General features: G+C 42.8%; 1 protein-coding gene across 3 annotated transcripts in view; it reads left to right on the forward strand.

Annotated features, from left to right (window-relative positions):
* The window catches only part of LOC140387532 (E3 ubiquitin-protein ligase NEDD4-like), a 177262-nt gene that overhangs the window by 153258 nt on the left and 3746 nt on the right, over positions 1-20258 (forward strand). For all 3 annotated transcript variants that reach the window (XM_072470754.1, XM_072470755.1, XM_072470753.1), the window contains 9 exons: positions 1126-1191; positions 2533-2762; positions 5525-5646; positions 5834-5904; positions 7546-7641; positions 16365-16438; positions 17537-17597; positions 19352-19411; positions 19507-19614. In XM_072470754.1, coding sequence (XP_072326855.1) covers positions 1126-1191; positions 2533-2762; positions 5525-5646; positions 5834-5904; positions 7546-7641; positions 16365-16438; positions 17537-17597; positions 19352-19411; positions 19507-19614 — 888 coding nt within the window. The remainder of the gene's footprint in view (positions 1-1125; positions 1192-2532; positions 2763-5524; positions 5647-5833; positions 5905-7545; positions 7642-16364; positions 16439-17536; positions 17598-19351; positions 19412-19506; positions 19615-20258) is intronic.

A 20258-nucleotide genomic window follows, 5' to 3' on the forward strand; every position in this document is an offset into this window, starting at 1 on the left:
AAATTTTACATATATCTCCTAGGCCCGACCATCTTCTGCTGTTTCGTTAATGATCTTCCCTCCATCATAAGGTCAGGCGTGGTGATGTTCACTAATGATTACACAATGTTCGGCAGCATTCGCAACTTCCCAGATATTGAAACAGTCCAGGTCCATATGCAGCAAGACCTAGGCTATATTCAGGCTTGCGCTGGTAAGTGGCAAGTTCCATTCATGCCACACAAGTGTCAGCCGATGACCACCTCCAGTAAAGAGAAAATCCAACCATATCCCCATTATGTTCAATGGCATTGTCTTTGCTGAATCCCCCATTATCAAAATCCAGGGGATCACCTATGACCAGACACTGAATTGGGCTGGCCATATAAATCCTGTGGCTACAAAAACAGGTTAGATACTGGGAATTCTGGACCGAGTAACTCGCCTCCTGACTCCCCAAAGCCTGTCCATCGTCTACAGGGCACAAGTCAGCAATGTAATGGAATATTCTCCACTTGCCTAGATCAGTGCAGCTCCAACAAATCCTTATTTGATATTTGACACCATCCAGAACAAAGTAGCTCACTTGATTGCTATACTTTTAACAAACATTCAATCCCTCCACCATGGACGAATAGTGGCAGCTGCGTGTACCATCGACAAGATGCACCACAGGAACTTACTAAGGTTCCTAGACAGAATCTTCCAAAGCCATCTAGAAGGACAAGGACAGCAAATGCATGGGAAGACCACCACCTGCAGGTTTCCCACCAAGCCACACACTACCCTGACTTAGAAATATATCACCGTTCGTTCATTGTCGCCAGGTCAAAATCTTGGAACTCCCTCCCTAACATCACTAAGAGTGCACCTACACCATGTGGACTGCAACGGTTCATAAAGGCAGATGACCACCACCTTCTCCAGGGAAGGAATAGGCAATAAATGCTGGCCTAGCAAAGCAACACCCACATCTCATGAAAGAATTAAAGCAATTTGTTGCAGCTATCAGTTTTGGAAGCTCTAGGTTCTAAGCACCACCTATTTTTGTATAATGTAAATCAAGTAGACAATTCAATTCAATTGTCAAGCTGATCAAAAGTTTATTTTAAAAATCTGTGCGCTAATTTTGATCCTGTTTTATAGGCTGTACCTTACTCAAGAGATTACAAACAGAAGTATGATTATTTCAGGAAAAAGCTGCGAAAGCCTGTGAGTATTACAATCAAATAAGTACTGGCACAAAATAGCAAAATATTTTGGAAGCAGTTATGTCTTCCTCCTGATGCGAATGAAGGCTGGAATTATTTTTTAGAGTACCCAATTCTTTTTTTCCAATTAAGGGGCAATTTAGAGTGACCAATTGACCTACCCTGAACATTTTTTGGGTTGCGAGGGTGAGGTCCACACAGACATGGGGAGAATGTGCAAACTCCACACTGACAGTGGGCCGGGATCGAACCCGGGTCCTCGGTGCCGTGAGACAGCAGTGCTAACCACTGCGCCACCGTGCTGCTCCTATGAAGGCTGGAATGACAGGGAGTCACTGGAGAAAAGTTTAGCATTTTATACAACACCTTGATTAATCTCAGGATGTCCCAAAACACTTAGCAGCCAATGAAGGGTTGTGAACCACACCTTACAAGCTGCTACAGTGTATCCAGTTTATCAAAAATAGAATGCAATTGATTTGCTGAGATTAACATTCCTATGTGCTAAAATATGTCACTTGAGACATCGCAACATGTTGGCATGGTTTACCAATTAAATAAATTATTGAATAATAAGTCATGTCTAACCATATCGTCTCTATATTAATTGCAACATTTTGTGAACTACTTTCACCATTTTGTCATCATTAACACTAACTTTCCATTAACTCAAAGTTCTTCAATTGTAGCTAAAAGTTGAAGCAGGAGGAAGGAAATGCAAGATGCAAATTGCCTTAAAATTGTCTTAAAAGTTCCAGATTCCGTTCCCAGTTCCGTTCCAAACAGTGGGTGATTGTGATTCAAACCAGCCATAATACTACTCAAATTTATCCAGCTTCATAACTCAGGACTGTCAATGCCTCTACCCCCACAACCGAAAGAAATGCAGGCTAGGTGAATTGGCCACACTAAATTGCCCCTTAATTGGAAAAAATAATAATTGGGTACTCTAAATTTATAAGACGAGAAAAAAATCTATTGCAGAAGGATGGGGAATTGTTACATTCTGATTAATTTTTCTCACTGACACGAGATCATTAACATGCAGTAACCAGTTTCTTGTCTTCCTCTTTGTGAGACCTTGCTGCACACAAATTGACTGCCTACAAAAATAAGTGACTGCACTTTTAAAAAGTAATTTGGGGTGTGAATTGCTGTGTAAAGGCCTGAAGGAATTATTTAAATGTATGATCTTGTATGTGAAGTTTCATATGCGCAATTATTGTTCTTTTGATAATTCGGCTCTCTCCCCTCGTTGTATCTAGAAAACCAAGTCATCATTGAATCAGTTAATATGACCCTCACCCAAAGTGATTTTTCTCTTTTTTTTTTGTTTTTGCAGTCTGATGGTCCAAATCGATTTGAAATGAAGCTACGCCGTAATGCAATCTTGGAAGATTCTTACAGAAAAATAGTTTCTGTGAAGAGAGTGGAGTTCCTTAAAGCCAGACTTTGGGTTGAGTTTGATTCTGAAAAAGGATTGGATTATGGCGGCGTTGCCAGGGAGTGGTTTTTTCTCCTCTCCAAGGAGATGTTCAATCCATATTATGGGTTGTTCGAATATTCAGCCACGTAAGTTAATGCTTCCCACCTTGAAACCACTCCTTTGTAATTGTGCCAGAATCCTTCAGTTTAAAGAGTTACTGGAATTTTGTACTATTGTTTTTCTTTATTCTTTTACGGCTTGTGAGTATAGAAAATGAGTCCGACATTTTTTGCACATCCCAAATGGTCTTTTGAAAGTGGTTTACTGGAGCCATTTCAGAGGGCAGATAAGGGTCAACCACATTGATGTTCATCTGGAGTCATGTGTAAGCTAGACTGGGTAAGTGTGGATAAGGTAAAGAACATGGAGTATTGCTGAGAAAATACATCTTGCACTTCTCAGGATAGTTGTAAGAATACCAGTGTCAGGGGAAAGAACAACTTTATACTCTGAGAAGAGAGCAAGTGGACTCTGGTAGCGGTATTGTCACAGAGAATGCCCCAGTTATTGGTGACTGACTGAACTACCACTCATTATTTGAAAATTTAAACCGGACAGCCTGACTGATTGGGCAAGGCATTGCCCTAAGGTATGAACCAGCAAATGACTGTCACCTATTTTGCTTAGTCGAACCAGGCACAATGTGTGTACATGTTCTTTTGGTCTGCAAAGAACAGGGCCCCGTGTATTAATATATGTAGCTTCCATCACACGCAAATGCGAGCCCGATTGACAATCTTAAATTGGTTGTCAGTTTAATTTTTAGCACACTGAGGATTGTTTGGCAAATGTTGTCCAATTGCAGAATCACATCTAATATTGGACACTTAGAGTTTTGCAAGCACAGGTTGGTAGATTGAGGGCAGCATGGTGGAGCAGTGTGTAGCACTGCTGCCTCACGGCACCGAGGTTCAATCCTGCCCTAGGGTCATTGTCCATGTGAAGTGTGCACATTCTCCCCGTGTCTGCATGGGCCTCACCCCCACGACCCAAAGGTGTGCAGGGTAGATGAATTGGCTGCGCTAAATTGCACCTTAATTGGGAAAAAAAAGAATTGGGTACTTTACATTTATTTTTTTAAAAGGTTGGTTGATTATGATCTTTACGTTGCCCATTGCAAACAGTGGAAGGGATATTCTGATACAATCTGACAGTCTTTGAGACGTATGGCCTGGAATACCTAGCATCAGACTGGCACTGTCGTCTCGTACAGTATTAAGTTGTTGTTTCATAGAATCATAGAATTTACAGTGCAGAAGGAGGCCATTCGGCCCATCGAGTCTGCACCGGCCCTAGGAAAGAGCACCCTACCTAAGCCTACCCTATCCGTAACCCAGTAACCCCACCTAACCTTTTTGGACACTAAGGGCAATTTAGCATGGCCAATCCACCTAACCTGCACATCTTTTAGACCGTGGGCGGAAACTCACACAGGCACTGGGAGAATGTGCTGACTCCACACTGACAGTGACCCATGCCGGGAATCGAACCTGGGATCCTGGAGCTGTGTAACAACTGTGCTAACCACTGTGCTACTGTACTGCTCCTGACATTGAAAAGCTTCGACAAAATGTCTTGTCTCAGCAATACTCAAGTTCTGTACCACCAAACAACTATCTATAAAGGATATTAGTGAACCAGATGGATTTTTCCAACAATTGTTGATAGTTTCATGGTCACCTTTACTGAGACTAGCTTTCAATTCCAGATTTATTTGGATTTGATTTATTGTCAAGTGTACCAAGGTACAGTGAAAAGTATTGTCCTGCATTCAGTCCAAACAGATTGTTCCATACATGAAAAAACATAGGACATGCATAGACGCACAATGTAAATACGCAAGCATCAGGTGAAGCATACAGCGTGTCGTACTACTCAGTAGCGAAGATCTGTGAAGAGATCAGATCAGCCCTTAAGTGGGTTATTCAGGAGTCTGGTAACAGCGGGGAAGAAGCTGTTTTTGAACCTGTTAGTGCATGTTCTCAGACTTGTATCTTCTGCCTGATGGAAGAGGTTGGAAGAGCGAATAACCCAGGTGAGAGCGGCCTTTGATTATGTTGCCCGCTTTTCCAAGGCAGCGGGAGGTGTAGACACCGTCAATGGATGAGAGGCGGTTTCGCGTGATGGACTGGGCTGTGTTCATGACTCTCTCTGTAGTTTCTTACGGTCCTGGGCTGAGTAGTTGCCATACCAGGCTATGATGCAGCAGCCAGATAGGATGCTTTGTATGGTGCATCTGTAAAAATTGGTAAGCGTCAATGTGGACATGCCGAATTTCCTTAATTTCCAAAGGAAGTCTAGGCGCTGTTGTGCTTTCTGGGTGGACCAGGACAGATTGTTGGTGATGTGCACACCTAGGAATTTGGAGCTGTCGACCATCTCCACCTCGGCACCATTGATGCAGACAGTGGTGTGTACAATACTTTGCTTCCTTATTTATTTAATTTAAATTCCGCCAGTTCCCTAAGGTGGGATTTGAAGCCGTATTCCCACCAGAGCAGTAGCCTGGGCCTCTGGATTACTAATCCAGTGACATTACCACTAAATCACCATCTCCCCCATTTTATTGCTGTTACACCATTGTATAATTTAATGAATGCATCAGTAGATAAATAGTGGTGTTTGCAGTGTTCTTATTGTGTAAAAATGAAACAGCAGTAACAATGGATTTAGTTGCAGACTCTGTAACATTCTAGCGGTGGTTCGAAGTTGGTGCAAAGCTCCTTCCTGTTAGATTTTAAAATCTTTTAAATCGATTTTGTGCGTTCTTCCATTGCTAAGATCTCCCCACTGCTTGTAATGTCTGTCAGGTCACTCTAATCCAATCCAATCTCCTTTTTTCCTTTAGGGATAATTACACCTTACAGATAAATCCAAACTCTGGACTCTGCAATGAGGAGCATCTATCCTACTTTAAGTTCATAGGCCGCGTAGCTGGAATGGCGGTTTTCCATGGAAAGTTGTTAGATGGTAGGCACATAGATTTCCATTGATATTATGGTTCAGTGCATTTATTTTAAGCCTGGAGATTTGTTTGGAAATTTCATAAATTATGTGCTGGGCAGGAATTTTGTGCTAAGTAAGATTTGCCAATGCTGATGTCCAATTATCTACAGTTGCACGTGCTTCACTCAGTTTTTATTTTTAATTTATGCAGGTTTCTTCATCAGACCTATGTATAAGATGATGCTTCAGAAGTCAATAACACTGCAAGATATGGAGTCAGTGGTAAGTGGTCCATGCTGTAGACGTTGTGGAATAACGGTGCCTTTTGTAGTTGCACTGTCCTCTGTGAGCGTGAGGCACAAAACAGGAAGTGAGCTCACCTGTCAGGGCCACACAGAACAGGAAGTGAGCTCACCTGTCAGGGCCACACAGAACAGGAAGTGATCTCACCTGTCAGGGCAGCAGTTAAAACTCCTGTGTCTCATTACACTGATCTAGCTGATGGGCTGGGGAGGGGCTGTCAGAATCCTGCTTTCGATCACTCCCCAGCAACTTTCGTTGGAGAAGAGTTCCGTGTCAATGTTGTGGAATTCTCTTCCTCAGAAAGTAGTGGTAGATCAGTGGACAGAGGCTGGGGTACAAAAGGATACTTGTGTTGGGGACTGAGAAAATATGCCAAAAAATCTTCCTGCATTACAGTAAGAAACAGGTAGTGAAGGAGGAACCCTGAATTATTTCTAAGTCTAACTTTATGTGGATTGACCTTGTAAATATTCCTGTTGCTCTACATTAGGGTGTTATTTGCTTTGTCTTGTTGCAATTGGGTCTCATTGCCCCCTTGCAAGTGTTTGTAAATTGGAACATGACCTAAAGTTCATTTTCTTTCTAGGAAGTTTTAAGTACACAAAATAAAACACATTTTCTTAGCTAAACCACAAAACAAGTAGTGAAAGAGGAACTCTGAATCCTAAGTAACTGATGGGATGAGTTGCAGACCATAAATAGTTTGGAGCTTTTTAACAATGAACACCGCACAATTGTGTCCGTGTGATTCATGCAGTGCAATTGTTTTATATCTGCTCTTGAGGTATACATTACTGCTCGATGTGCACACGCGTGAATAGCTATTGTCCTTTTGCCACAAATGAGAATTCTCCTGTGCCAAGATTAAATTCTTATCTTTATTCTGTTACAAAACCCTGTGTTCTCAGTCTTCCTGATCTCCAGCTAGTCAAAATTCACAATTTCAGTCGTTATGCTTCAAATTTTCAGCCAGAGGAAATTATTTATTTTCAATAATCTACCACTGCACTGGAAGGGAAGAAAATTCCTCTTCCCAGTCGCAGTTCTTCACAAATATTTGCATTATCTGAAATCCTTTTTAAAAGTTGATTCTGTTATTTGACAGGCACATGTTCCCAGTCTTATCTCCCACTTGTGTCCTCGGCTCATATTTTTGTCTTCATCCTGAGCTAAACATGCTTTGAGCCTGGTTACAGCATGTTAGATGAACCCATTATAAAGAATGTTTCCAAATAGCTTCCAAAGAACACACAATCTCAAGCCGCAAAAATAAATGCAAAGACCATTTTGAATCCAACATTAGCCTCTTGCATATTGGATCTGAGAGTTGGATTGGAGGCTTGGTTTTAAAGTGCTGGGAAGTTTTAAATACACATAATAAAACAAATTTTCTTAGCTAAGCCCCCCCCCAAATAATCATTGAAGTAATTGTGTGTGTGGGGGGGGGGGGGGGGGGGGGGGCGGTAAAGGCCCCCTCTATATTTCACAATTGAGGCTTTGTAAAATGTAAATTATACATCAGCTTTTACTTTGTGTTGCAATTTGTTTGAAAAAGGTTCATATATGAGAATGCATAGTTCAACAGTGTGAACTCCTAATAGGTAATCTTTAATGTTACAGGACAGCGAGTATTACAACTCACTAATGTGGATTCTGGAAAATGATCCGGCTGATTTGGATCTTCGATTTGTGGTTGATGAAGAGCTATTTGGTCAGGTTAGTATGCAATTTGTGCACTGGCTATAACCAAACTATTCAATTGCACTCTTCAGTGTACAACACCCGCCCTGTAAAACACATAATTTGTAGCTGGATCAAAACTTTTGCAACAAAGTCAACTTAAAAGTTCAGTACAGCAATGTTCAGCTTTATCTGTTACATTGTTCTCTTATTACACTGACCTTGGCATTTGTGTACACCTATGCATATATACATGTATGTGTTTATATACGGGGCAGCACGATGTTGCAATGGTTAGCACTGCTACCTCATGACGCCGAGGACCCGGGTCACCACCCCCCCTCCCCCCGTAACCCAAATAGATGTACAAGGTAGGTGGATTAGCCATGCTAAATTGCCCCTTAATTGGAGAAAAAAAAGAATTGGGTAGTATAAATTTTTTAAAAATGTTTATATACATATCCAGAGTACTGTGTTTTTGGTTTCAAAATTGAATTTTATATCCTATTTGTACAGGACATGATATATTGATGATATATATGTATATAGAACACACAGTGCAGAACGAGGCCATTCAGCCCATCGAGTTTGCACCGACCCACTTAAACCCTCTCTTCCACCCTATCCCCGTAACCCAATAACCCCTCCTATACACACACATTTATTTATTTATATATATTATATATATATATATATATATATATATATATATATATATATATATATATATATATAAAAATATATATATTACACACATACAATACAGCACAGGAACAGGCCCTTCGGCCCACCAAGCCTGTACCAGTCATGATACCAACCTTTGCCAAAGCCCTCAGCACTTCCTTGTGCCGTATCCCTCTATACCCAACCTAACCATATGTTTGTCAAGATGCCTTTTGAACACCATTAATGTATCTGCTTCCACAACCTCCCCTGGCAATGCGTTCCAGGCACTCCCACCCTCTGCATATAAAACCTGTCTCGCGTATCTCCTCTAAACTTTGCCCCACGGACCTTAACCTATGCCCCCTGGTGACTGATCCCTCTACCCTGGGATAGAGTGCCTGCCCATCCACTCTATCCATGCCCTCATAAACTTGTAGACCTCGATCAGTTCACCCCTCAACCTCCGTCTTTCTAATGAAAAGAGTCTGAGTTTATTCAGCCTCTCCACATAGCTAACACCCTCCAGACCAGGCAACGTCCTGGTAAACCTCCTACACCCTCTCCAAAGCCTCCACATCCTTCTGGTAGTGTGGCGACCAGAATTGTGCGCAATATTCCAAGTCGGCCGTACCAAGGTTCTATACAACTGCAGCATGACTTGCACGTTTTTATACTCCGTGAAGGCAAGCATTCCGTTTGCTTTCTTTTTTTTTAATTAAATATTTTATTGAAAATTTTTGGTCAACCAACACAGTACATTGTGCATCCTTTACACAATATTATAACAACACAAATAACAATGACCTATTTTATAAACAAAAGAAAATGAATAAATAATAAATAACAAAAATGAAAACTAGCCCTAATTGGCAACTGCCTTGTCACAAGTAACACTCTCCAAAAATATAATTTAACAGTCCAATATATAATTATCTGTAGCAACGACCTATACATACTATACAGTATATATTAACAACCCTGAGAGTCCTTCTGGTTTCCCCCCCCCCCCCCCCCCGATCCTGGGCTGCTGCTGCTGCCTTCTTTTTCCCATTCCGTCTATCTTTCTGCGAGGTATTCGACGAACGGTTGCCACCGCCTGGTGAACCCTTGAGCCGACCCCCTTAGGACGAACTTAATCCGCTCTAGCTTTATAAACCCCGCCATGTCATTTATCCAGGTCTCCACCCCCGGGGGCTTGGCTTCTTTCCACATTAGCAATATCCTGCGCCGGGCTACTAGGGACGCAAAGGCCAAATCATCGGCCTCTCTCGCCTCCTGCACTCCCGGCTCTTGTGCAACCCCAAATATAGCCAACCCCCAGCTTGGTTCGACCCGGACTCCTACTACTTTTGAAAGCACCTTTGTCACCCCCATCCAAAACCCCTGTAGTGCCGGGCATGACCAAAACATATGGGTATGATTCGCTGGGCTTCTCGAGCACCTCGCACACCTATCCTCCACCCCAAAAAATTTACTGAGCCGTGCTCCAGTCATATGTGCCCTGTGTAATACCTTAAACTGAATCAGGCTTAGCCTGGCACACGAGGACGACGAGTTTACCCTGCTTAGGGCATCTGCCCAAAGCCCCTCCTCGATCTCCTCCCCCAGCTCTTCTTCCCATTTCCCTTTTAGTTCATCTACCATAGTCTCCCCTTCGTCCCTCATTTCCCTATATATATCTGACACCTTACCATCCCCCACCCATGTCTTTGAGATCACTCTGTCCTGCACCTCTTGTGTCGGGAGCTGCGGGAATTCCCTCACCTGTTGCCTCGCAAAAGCCCTCAGTTGCATATACCTGAATGCATTCCCTTGGGGCAACCCATACTTCTCGGTCAGCGCTCCCAGACTCGCGAACTTCCCATCCACAAACAGATCTTTCAGTTGCGTTATTCCTGCTCTTTGCCACATTCCATATCCCCCATCCATTCCCCCCCGGGGCAAACCTATGATTGTTTCTTATCGGGGACCCCCCCAAGGCTCCAGTCTTTCCCCTATGCCGTCTCCACTGTCCCCAAATCTTCAGGGTAGCCACCACCACCGGGCTTGTGGTGTAGTTCCTCGGTGAGAACGGCAATGGGGCTGTCACCATAGCCTGTAGGCTAGTCCCCCTACAGGACGCCCTCTCTAATCTCTTCCACGCCGCTCCCTCCTCCTCTCCCATCCACTTACTCACCATTGAAATATTAGCGGCCCAATAATACTCACTTAGGCTCGGTAGTGCCAGCCCCCCCCTATCCCTGCTACGCTGTAAGAATCCCTTCCTCACTCTCGGGGTCTTCCCGGCCCACACAAAACCCATGATGCTCTTTTCAATCCTTTTTAAAAAAAAAAAAAAAAAAAAAAAGCCTTTGTGATCACCACCGGGAGGCACTGAAACACAAAGAGGAATCTCGGGAGGACCACCATCTTAACCGCCTGCACCCTCCCTGCCAGTGACAGGGATACCATATCCCATCTCTTGAAATCCTCCTCCATCTGTTCCACCAACCGCGTTAAATTTAACCTATGCAATGTGCCCCAATTCTTAGCTATCTGGATCCCCAGGTAACGAAAGTCCCTTGTTACCTTCCTCAACGGTAGGTCCTCTATTTCTCTACTCTGCTCCCCTGGATGCACCACAAACAACTCACTTTTCCCCATGTTCAATTTATACCCTGAAAAATCCCCAAACTCCCCAAGTATCCGCATTATTTCTGGCATCCCCTCCGCCAGGTCCGCCACGTATAGTAGCAAATCGTCCGCATACAAAGATACCCGGTGTTCTTCTCCTCCCCTAAGTACTCCCCTCCACTTCTTGGAACCCCTCAACGCTATCGCCAGGGGCTCAATTGCCAGTGCAAACAATAATGGAGACAGAGGGCATCCCTGCCTTGTCCCTCTATGGAGCCGAAAATATGCAGATCCCCGTCCATTCGTGACCACGCTCGCCACTGGGGCCCTATACAACAGCTGCACCCATCTAACATACCCCTCTCCAAAACCAAATCTCCTCAACACCTCCCACAAATAATCCCACTCCACTCTATCAAATGCTTTCTCGGCATCCATCGCCACTACTATCTCCGTTTCTCCCTCTGGTGGGGCCATCATCATTACCCCTAACAACCTCCGTATATTCGTGTTCAGCTGTCTCCCCTTCACAAACCCAGTTTGGTCCTCGTGGACCACCCCCGGGACACATTCCTCTATTCTCATTGCCATTACCTTGGCATCTACATTTAGGAGGGAAATAGGTCTATAGGACCCGCATTGTAGCGGGTCCTTTTCCTTCTTTAAGAGAAGCGATATCGTTGCTTCAGACATAGTCGGGGGCAGTTGTCCCCTTTCCTTTGCCTCATTAAAGGTCCTCGTCAGTACCGGGGCGAGCAAGTCCACATATTTTCTATAGAATTCGACTGGGAATCCATCCGGTCCCGGGGCCTTTCCCGCCTGCATGCTCCTAATTCCTTTCACCACTTCTTCTACCTCGATCTGTGCTCCCAGTCCCACCCTTTCCTGCTCTTCCACCTTGGGAAATTCCAGCCGATCCAAGAAGCCCATCATTCTCTCCCTCCCATCCGGGGGTTGAGCTTCATATAATTTTTTATAAAATGTCTTGAACACTCCATTCACTCTCTCCGCTCCCCGCTCCATCTCTCCTTCCTCATCCCTCACTCCCCCTATTTCCCTCGCTGCTCCCCTTTTCCTCAATTGGTGTGCCAGCAACCTGCTCGCCTTCTCCCCATATTCGTACTGTACACCCTGTGCCTTCCTCCATTGTGCCTCTGCAGTGCCTGTAGTCAGCAAGTCAAATTCTACATGTAGCCTTTGCCTTTCCCTGTACAGTCCCTCCTCCGGTGCTTCCGCATATTGTCTGTCCACCCTCAAAAGTTCTTGCAGCAACTGCTCCTTCCGTTTGCTTTCTTGACTATCTTGTCCACTTGTGTTGCCACCTTCAAAGGTCTGTGGATCTGCATGCCCAGATCTCTCTGACTTTCTATATTCCTAATAGTTTTCCATTTACGGTATATTTCCCCTCTATGTTAGACCTATGCATTATCTCACATTTGTCAGGATTAAACTCCATTTGCCATTTCTCTGCTCAAGTCTCCAACCTATCCATGTCCTCCTGTATCCTCTGACAATCCTCAACACTATCTGCCACTCCACCAACCTTGGTGTCATCCGTGAACTTACTAATCAGACCAGCTACATTTTCCTCCAAATCGTGTATGTATACTACAAACAACAGAGGCCCCAGCACAGATCCCTGTGGAACACCACTAGCACGACCTTCCCTTTAGAAAAACAGCCTTCTACTGCTACCCTTTGCCTTCTGTGACCGAGCCAGTTCTGTATCCATCTTACCACCTCACCTCTGATCCCATGTGACTTCACCTTTTGTACCAGTCTGCCATGAGGCACCTTGTCAAAGGCTTTACTGAAGTCCATGTAAACAACATCCACCGCCCTCCACTCATCAATTATCTTTGTCACCTCCTCAAAAAACTCGATCAAGTTAGTGAGGCACGACCTCCCCTTCACAAAACCATGCTGTCTATCGCTAATGAGTCCGTTTGTTTCCAAATGAGTATATATCCTCTCCCTGAGAATTCTCTCCAATAATTTACCTACTACCAATGTGAGGCTCAACGGCCTAAAGTTCCAGGATTATCCCTGCTACCTTTCTTAAACAGCGGTACCACATTAGCTATTCTCCAGCCCTCTGGGATCTCACCTGTAGCCAATGAGGATACAAAGATGTCAGTCAAGGCCCCAGCAATTTCCTCCATTGCTTCCCTCAGTATTCTGGGGTAAATCCCATCTGGCCTAGGAGACTTATCTACCTTAATATCTTTTAAAAGACCCAATACCACCTCCTTTTCGATGTTAACATGATCCAGACTGTCCACACACCTACCCAAGAATCATCCTTTTCTTTGGTGAACACTGATGCAAAGTACTCAGTTAGTACCTCGCCCATTTCCTCTGGCTCAACACATAGATTCTCCCCACTGTCCTTAAGTGCTCCAATCCTTTCCCTGGCCATCCTCTTGCTTTTTACATATATATATGTATATTTAGTTCTATCACTGAACAGATACAGCAGATTAAAGCTCCCATGATAAGTCTGCCACTTTACTGTGTGACAAATGATGCAGAGCAAGACTAACATCCAGCATTTCTCAGAACTTTATTATATTTGTGCCTCTGTTGTTCACTTCAAGATAAATGGAAGATCTGTCAAATACAGCTTCACTGAAATTGACAACTTACAATGATAATAGTCGCTTGGTAGTACAAACTTGAGTACTGCTGAAAAAAGAGACACATGAAAGCTTTTTTGTCTTCCACTTGTCAGGACACTTGCGCAAGAATACCAGTCCAGCGTAACAATATTAATGATAGAATTTGTGGCCGGCATGGTGGCACAGTGGTTAGCACTGCTGCATCTCAGCACCAGTGGCCTGGATTCGAATTCAACCTCGGGTGACTGTCTGTGTGGAGTTTGCATACTCTCCCCGTGTCTGTCTGGGTTTCCTCCAGGTGCTCCTCTTTCCTCCCACAGTCCAAAAATGTGCAGGTCAAGTGAATTGGGCATGCTAAATTGCCTCCAAGGTTATGGGATAAGGGGCTAGGTTGGGTGCTGTTTCAGAGAGTCGGTGCAGACCCATGGGTTGAATGGTCTCCTACTGCACTGTAGGGATTCTATGAAATGATACTGTATCATGGGCGGCACGGTGGCGCAGTGGTTAGCACTGCTGCCTACGGCCCTGAGGTCCAGGGTTCGATTCTGACCCCGGGTCACTGTCCGTGTGGAGTTTGCACATTCTCCCCATGTCTGCGTGGGTTTCACCCCACAACCCAAAGATGTGCAGGCTAGGTGGACGGGCCATGCTAAATTGCCCCTTAATTGGAAAACAATAATTGGGTACTTATTATTTTTTTCTTAAAAAATTTAAATAATACTGCATACGAACAGCTCTGATTGCTTGCCAAGTGGACTTAGATTGGTAGTGGTGTTGCCATGGAGAATACACCAGGTGATGGTGGCAGACAGTTTACTGCCAAGCATTGTTTGAAATTTAGACCAGGCAGTTTGACTCTGATTGGTGATGGCATTGACCTGAGGAATGAGTTGGTGAATGACTGTCACTATTATGTTTAGTTGAAACGGGCACAATTGCTTCTGCGAAATCCATCTATAATCCAGATCAGTAGCTGCTGTAATAATTGGACAATACTTTGTGATTTGTTAGATTTAGAAATAGAAGGCTGAGCTTGAAATTGCTAAACAGTTTGACTTCTGGGAGTTAAGAACAGACTTTTACCTTTCAAGATATCATTGGTTTTTTTACGACATCACATAGACAGCAGTCAGAATACGTTCACAGGAGATTTTTGACATCTTGTTACTCAGTGATGAGGGACAACTTTTTAAGCCATAATTATGTAATATAATCTTTAGCAAGACACTCATTGGAAACTAGCACAACATTAATTTGCTGCTTGAAAAGGTGTTAAATTTGACCCTTTGAACTGCTATAAAGTTAGCAGTTGATGTACTTGTTTGGTCCAAACATAAGGTTTTTCTCATTACGTGTGTGATGCAATCTTAACTTCTACTTTTGATTGATTGGGAAAGTGCCTCTTGATGCCACCTGTTCTGTGAACAGTAAAGTTATTACACTTTTCGTCCTTGACATTTGAATAGTTTTAGCACTGATAATCCTCCAGGTACAGTACCTCAATTCTAGCTATCTGAAAAGCGGGCATTTTTGTTTAAAAAGGACATTCAAGAATATCCCATAAAGACAAGTATATAATTTAAAGTTTAATCTTTTAAGCATTGAGGACCCAAAAGATTTTTTATTCTGCTCGTTTTTGCCAACTCGTTAACTTCACTGGGCAGCATGGTGGCGCAGTGGATAGCACTGCTGCCTACGGAGCTGAGGACCTGGTTCAATCCTGGCCCCGGGCCACTCTCTGCTGAGTTTGCACATTCTTCCTGTGTCTGCATGGGTTTTACCCCCACAGCCCAAAGATGTGCATGTGAGATGGATTGACCATGCTAAATTGCCTCTTGGAAAAAAATAATCGGGTATACTTTTGTAAAAAGTAAACTTTTTTTAAACTAATTAACGTCAAATCCACCGTAAACGGCACATTGTTTCCTCTGGTCAGTAGGGGTAGTATAATGAAGAACTCTTCCATGCAGCAATATGCGCCTGTCATTCCCCATGCTCGGAGTTGTTGGTGACTCTTTTTAAAAAATAAATTTTAGAGTACTCAATTCATTTTTTTTCCAATTAAGGGGCAATTTAGCGTGGCCAATCCACCTAGCCTGCACATCTTTGGGTTGTGGGAGCGAAACCCACGCAAACGCGGGGAGAATGTGCAAACTCCACACAGACAGTGACCCAGAGCCGGGATCGAACGTGAGACCTCGGCGCTGTGAGGCATCAGGGCTAACCCACTGCGCCACCGTGCTGCCCGTTGTTGGTGACTCTTGACCCAGTGCAGTTCGGCCTGAACCAAACCAAACCTTGGTCACAGCATGGTTCCAGTCTCATCATTGGTGCCCTGTTGTTGGTATCACAGGTAACCGAACGTACTGAACAGCAGTTTCCTGTGTTACTGTTGGGGTAAGTAGCGCCCACAACCACCCAGGGAAACTTTAGAACGAAAAGAAGCAATGAGCAGATGGAAATAGCCGGACCCTCGGGCCAAACAAGACTCATAAGAGAGGGGATAAGAACATGGGAGCAGACATGTTGCAATATGCATGAGGCCAAAGCCAACCACCTCCTTGCTTCCAAAAAAGATCCCAAATCGGTCCTGAGGTTGCCTGATTTGAGACACTTTACCTTTTCTAAAAGAAATTGCAGAACAACAGCTGGAGATTAACTGGACAAATTGCTTTGGATGTGTCAAATCTAAGGATTACAGTGTCAGATGGAACTGTATTCAAAGTCATGCTGTTGGTTGAAAAGTCTTGCATGCCATTTGAAGTTTAGTAAACATTAAATGTGTCCTTTTAATCACAACCGCCCTCTAGTGGTTTTTATAGTTTATGTAAAACACGTTGAATTTATTTTCCTTTCCACTAGACTCAACAGCATGAGCTAAAACCTGATGGATCAGAAATATTGGTTACCAACAAAAACAAGAAAGAATACATTCAGTAAGTGTTTCACGTGTTCTGGAATTATGTCCTTATTTGTGTAACTTGAGGTTCAAGATAGATATTTTAAACTAGGTGTAAAATATCCAATGCCATCTGTTGCTGAATATTTTTTAATTAATTAAAATGAATGATATCCTTCTGAGGAATTTCTCTGCATTGAACTCCTGCTGTCAGCATGATGCAATCCCAAACAAAATAGACAGTGAAATAGTTGCGGAGCAGAGTTTGCTTTTAATTTTCCCAACAAGAAACTTTTTTTTTCTTTTTTAAAAATAAATTTAAAAGTGCCCAATTCATTTTTTCCAATTGAGTGGCAATTTAGCGTGGCCAATCCACCTACCCTGCACATCTTTCTTTTTTTTGGGTTGTGGGGGCGAACCCACGCAAACACTGGGAGAATGTGCAAACTCCACATGGACAGTGACCCAGAGTCGGGATCGAACCTGGGACCTCGGCAGCAGTGCACCACCGTGCTGCCCAAAAAGAAACTCTTAAATTCAGTAATGCAGGGGCGGCATGTGGCGCAGTGGTTAGCACTGGCACTGAGGACCCTGTTTTGAATCCCGGCCCTGGATCGCTGTCCAAGTGGAGTTTGCACACACTCCCCATGTCTACGTGGGTTTCACCCCCACAACCCAAAGATGTGCAGGTTAGGTGGATTGGCCACGCTGAATTGCTCCTTAATTGGAACAAAAAATATTGGGTACTTTTTTTTTTAAATTTTAATTAACATTTTTTAAAATTTAGCAATGCTTTCATGCTCCTCAACTGTATGTTGGTCCATTTTCAGCATGCATTATCTTTGTAATTTATTGAGTGAGATGCCTATCGTGGCCAGCTTTGTGCAGGTAACTGGTGCCTGCTTATTACTGGGTCGATTCTTTGCAGGTATTTTTGATGTGGGACTTGGAGGTTGGAGACCACTGGATTTTTATCTATTCGCTTTCGGCTGAATTCAAACTCTGATCCCAAGAGCGAGAGAAAAATATTTTAATACAGTTTGTACCCAATTTGCAAATACTCATCTAAATGTTAACTGAATTTAAAAACCTCTGGTTTGGGGTCTAGTAATGTAGTATTTTACTTTTGTTTTAGCCTTGTGATGCAGTGGAGGTTTGTCAATCGAATCCAGGAGCAAATGAATTCTTTTAAAGAGGTAACGAGAATGCTTTTCCCTTCAACTAATTACCTGGATTGCACATTGGCCTATTTAATCTAAGGTGGTTTTCTAAAGGATTTAACCTCTGTGTTGAAATTCTTCAAGTTAGAAGGAAAGGCAAGAGTGCTACCACTGAACAAAAAGGTTGCCACCTTTGCAGTTTAGCTTCTGGTTCAGAATTTATTAAATTATGTATGATTGTGGGGTTTCGTTTCCGGGTAATCCTAATGCTCTAAATTTTTCCCATAGCAGCAATTGAATGGTGCCAGCCATTCATTGCACTTTCACTTGTCCACTCACTTTTTATGGACTTTTGCACTGGAACTTGTAAAAGGTAGAAATTCATTTTAGAAGAATTCTCCACAGGGGATCTGGGACGTGTGTAAACAGGGCAAGTAGTGATGTCTCTCCTTAACCAATCCGGTTGAAGTGTTCCTTTTTTAAAAATTTATTACCGCATCCTTAAAAAGTTACAAAGCCAATGTGCAGACTGGACAGAACAAACCCTTAATCCATCCTATTGCTTGCTCCAAAAAAGTAATTCTAATTCTAATTCAAATTGTACCTAATTCATGGTCTCCACAAGGGTGACACAATATCCCAAGCTGACAAGAAAAGGCATTGCACCTCATCTTGGGCTTGACTATAGCCAAAAAAGCCGAGAGGCGATCAGATTGAAGTGTTGCTAATGAGGCACCCAACATCTCCCAAAAAGTGTAAGTTATAATAATTCAATGCCAGATCATGTAGAGAAAGTTAAATGAAGAGAGGGAAATCGCAGAGTAATGGTCATCTATTCGGCGTGACCTGTCGGGACTCAGAGTGGGGAATCACCCCGAGTTTTCCTAGGTAGAGGTATTTTTGTTCAGTGATGAAGTCCCTGAAAGTGCTTCATTACAGGTAGAGAGGGATACAGAAGGCAATTTTTTTGAAAGAAAACCCCCTCAATTATTGAAATCTGAGGAAATGAGACACATTTGTAAAATTTAATTTTCAGCACCAGTGGTTTTTGTCGAGGGCTAGATACTCATGTACTTAGTGAGTATCTCGTATTTAAGTATCACAATTTCATGCTATGCATGTTTCAACGCTATGCCACTCTGCTAAATACCATTACAGTGAAATTTTGGGGGGAAGCAGGACAACCTGGACAACAGCTTCTGATTTCTGCATTTATCTGTGCATGTACAGTTGCTGGTCATTGTTGTCCAATATGCACTTTACTAACAACAAGCTGATAGCCTCACCAGTATTTTCCCCCAAATATTCTGGCGAATATGTTGATCTCTGCACTCCAATTTATCTTGGACAATGCCTTATTGGCAGATCAGTAGATATCAAAAACTTGTTTATTTTGTCTTTGCAGCTTATTTTTAATACTTGTATCATTTATATTTTTGTGTGAACAATGTAATTAAGAAAAATATATCATTAATATGCCCACTGGATGAAATAACAGGTTTTTAGGTTTTATTGTGAAATTGGAATTGAGTCACTGTGGAAAGTGCACATATTTCTGCACTTATTAAAAATGTTTTGAATTGCCTTGTGTTAGTACTTAAAATAATTACTTAATGCCTTTGAGGCCATGATGTATGATGGCCACTAGCTATTTTGAGTTTCAAAGCACATCAACTTCATTCGAAGATTGGGTAAATGGAATTTTAAACTGATGTGTTGTCTGGATGTCCTGACTATTGCTGCAGTGAGCGATGCTAGTACCACTTATGTCACATTGTTTCTGTTTTCAGGGTTTTTTTGAACTGATACCACAGGACCTCATAAAAATATTTGACGAGAATGAATTGGAGGTAACCTTGTGCATCTTCTTCATTTTCTGAGTGCAATGTATTTTGAATTTTTTCGTTCCCTGTGTTTTTGATGCTATTTGTATATCGATTTCCAGCTGCTAATGTGCGGACTTGGGGATGTGGATGTGAACGACTGGAGGGAGAACACCAAGTACAAAAATGGTTACAATGCAAACCATCCTGTCATACAGTGGTTTTGGAAGGTAATGCAAGACTGGCAGAGCTAATGTGACGCATTTAATTGCTGCTGCTTAACTAAGACTTTTAAACATTGTCACTGCAGCCTGTAGAAACGGCATGCCACAGTTTCTCATGTATTAGGTTTCTGATAAAAATGATTTTATTGCCAAAAAGTAAACTGTTCCCAATAGAAATATTTTTTAAAAATAACACCCTAGATGGCGAAAAGGACTAAGCAAGTGGCTTCATATCTGCTGGCCTTTTCCGTTAACTCCCCAAAATTTGAAGTTCTTTTGGGGTGTGGGGAGGGGGTGGAGAAAATTAATGAAGGGAACATTTTAGATTTATGAAGTTTTCCTTTGTATGTTGGAACAAAAGTGTACAGTAATATCTTAACGTGGGGCGGCAGGTGGCGCAGTGGATAGCACTGGGACTGCAGCGCTGAGGACCTGGGTTCGAATCCCGGCCCTGGGTCACTGTCTGTGTGGAGTTTGCACGGAGTTTGCACATTCTCCCCATGTCTGTGTGGGTTTCACCCCCACAACCAAAAGATGTGCAGGTTAGATGGATTGGCCACGCTAAAATTGCCCCTTAATTGGAAAATAAAAAATAATAATTGGGTACTCTTTTTTTTTTAAAGTAATATCTTAACTGTCCAGTCAAAATT

This window comes from Scyliorhinus torazame, chromosome 12, assembly GCF_047496885.1.
Source record: "Scyliorhinus torazame isolate Kashiwa2021f chromosome 12, sScyTor2.1, whole genome shotgun sequence".
Taxonomy (NCBI): Eukaryota; Metazoa; Chordata; class Chondrichthyes; order Carcharhiniformes; family Scyliorhinidae; genus Scyliorhinus; species Scyliorhinus torazame.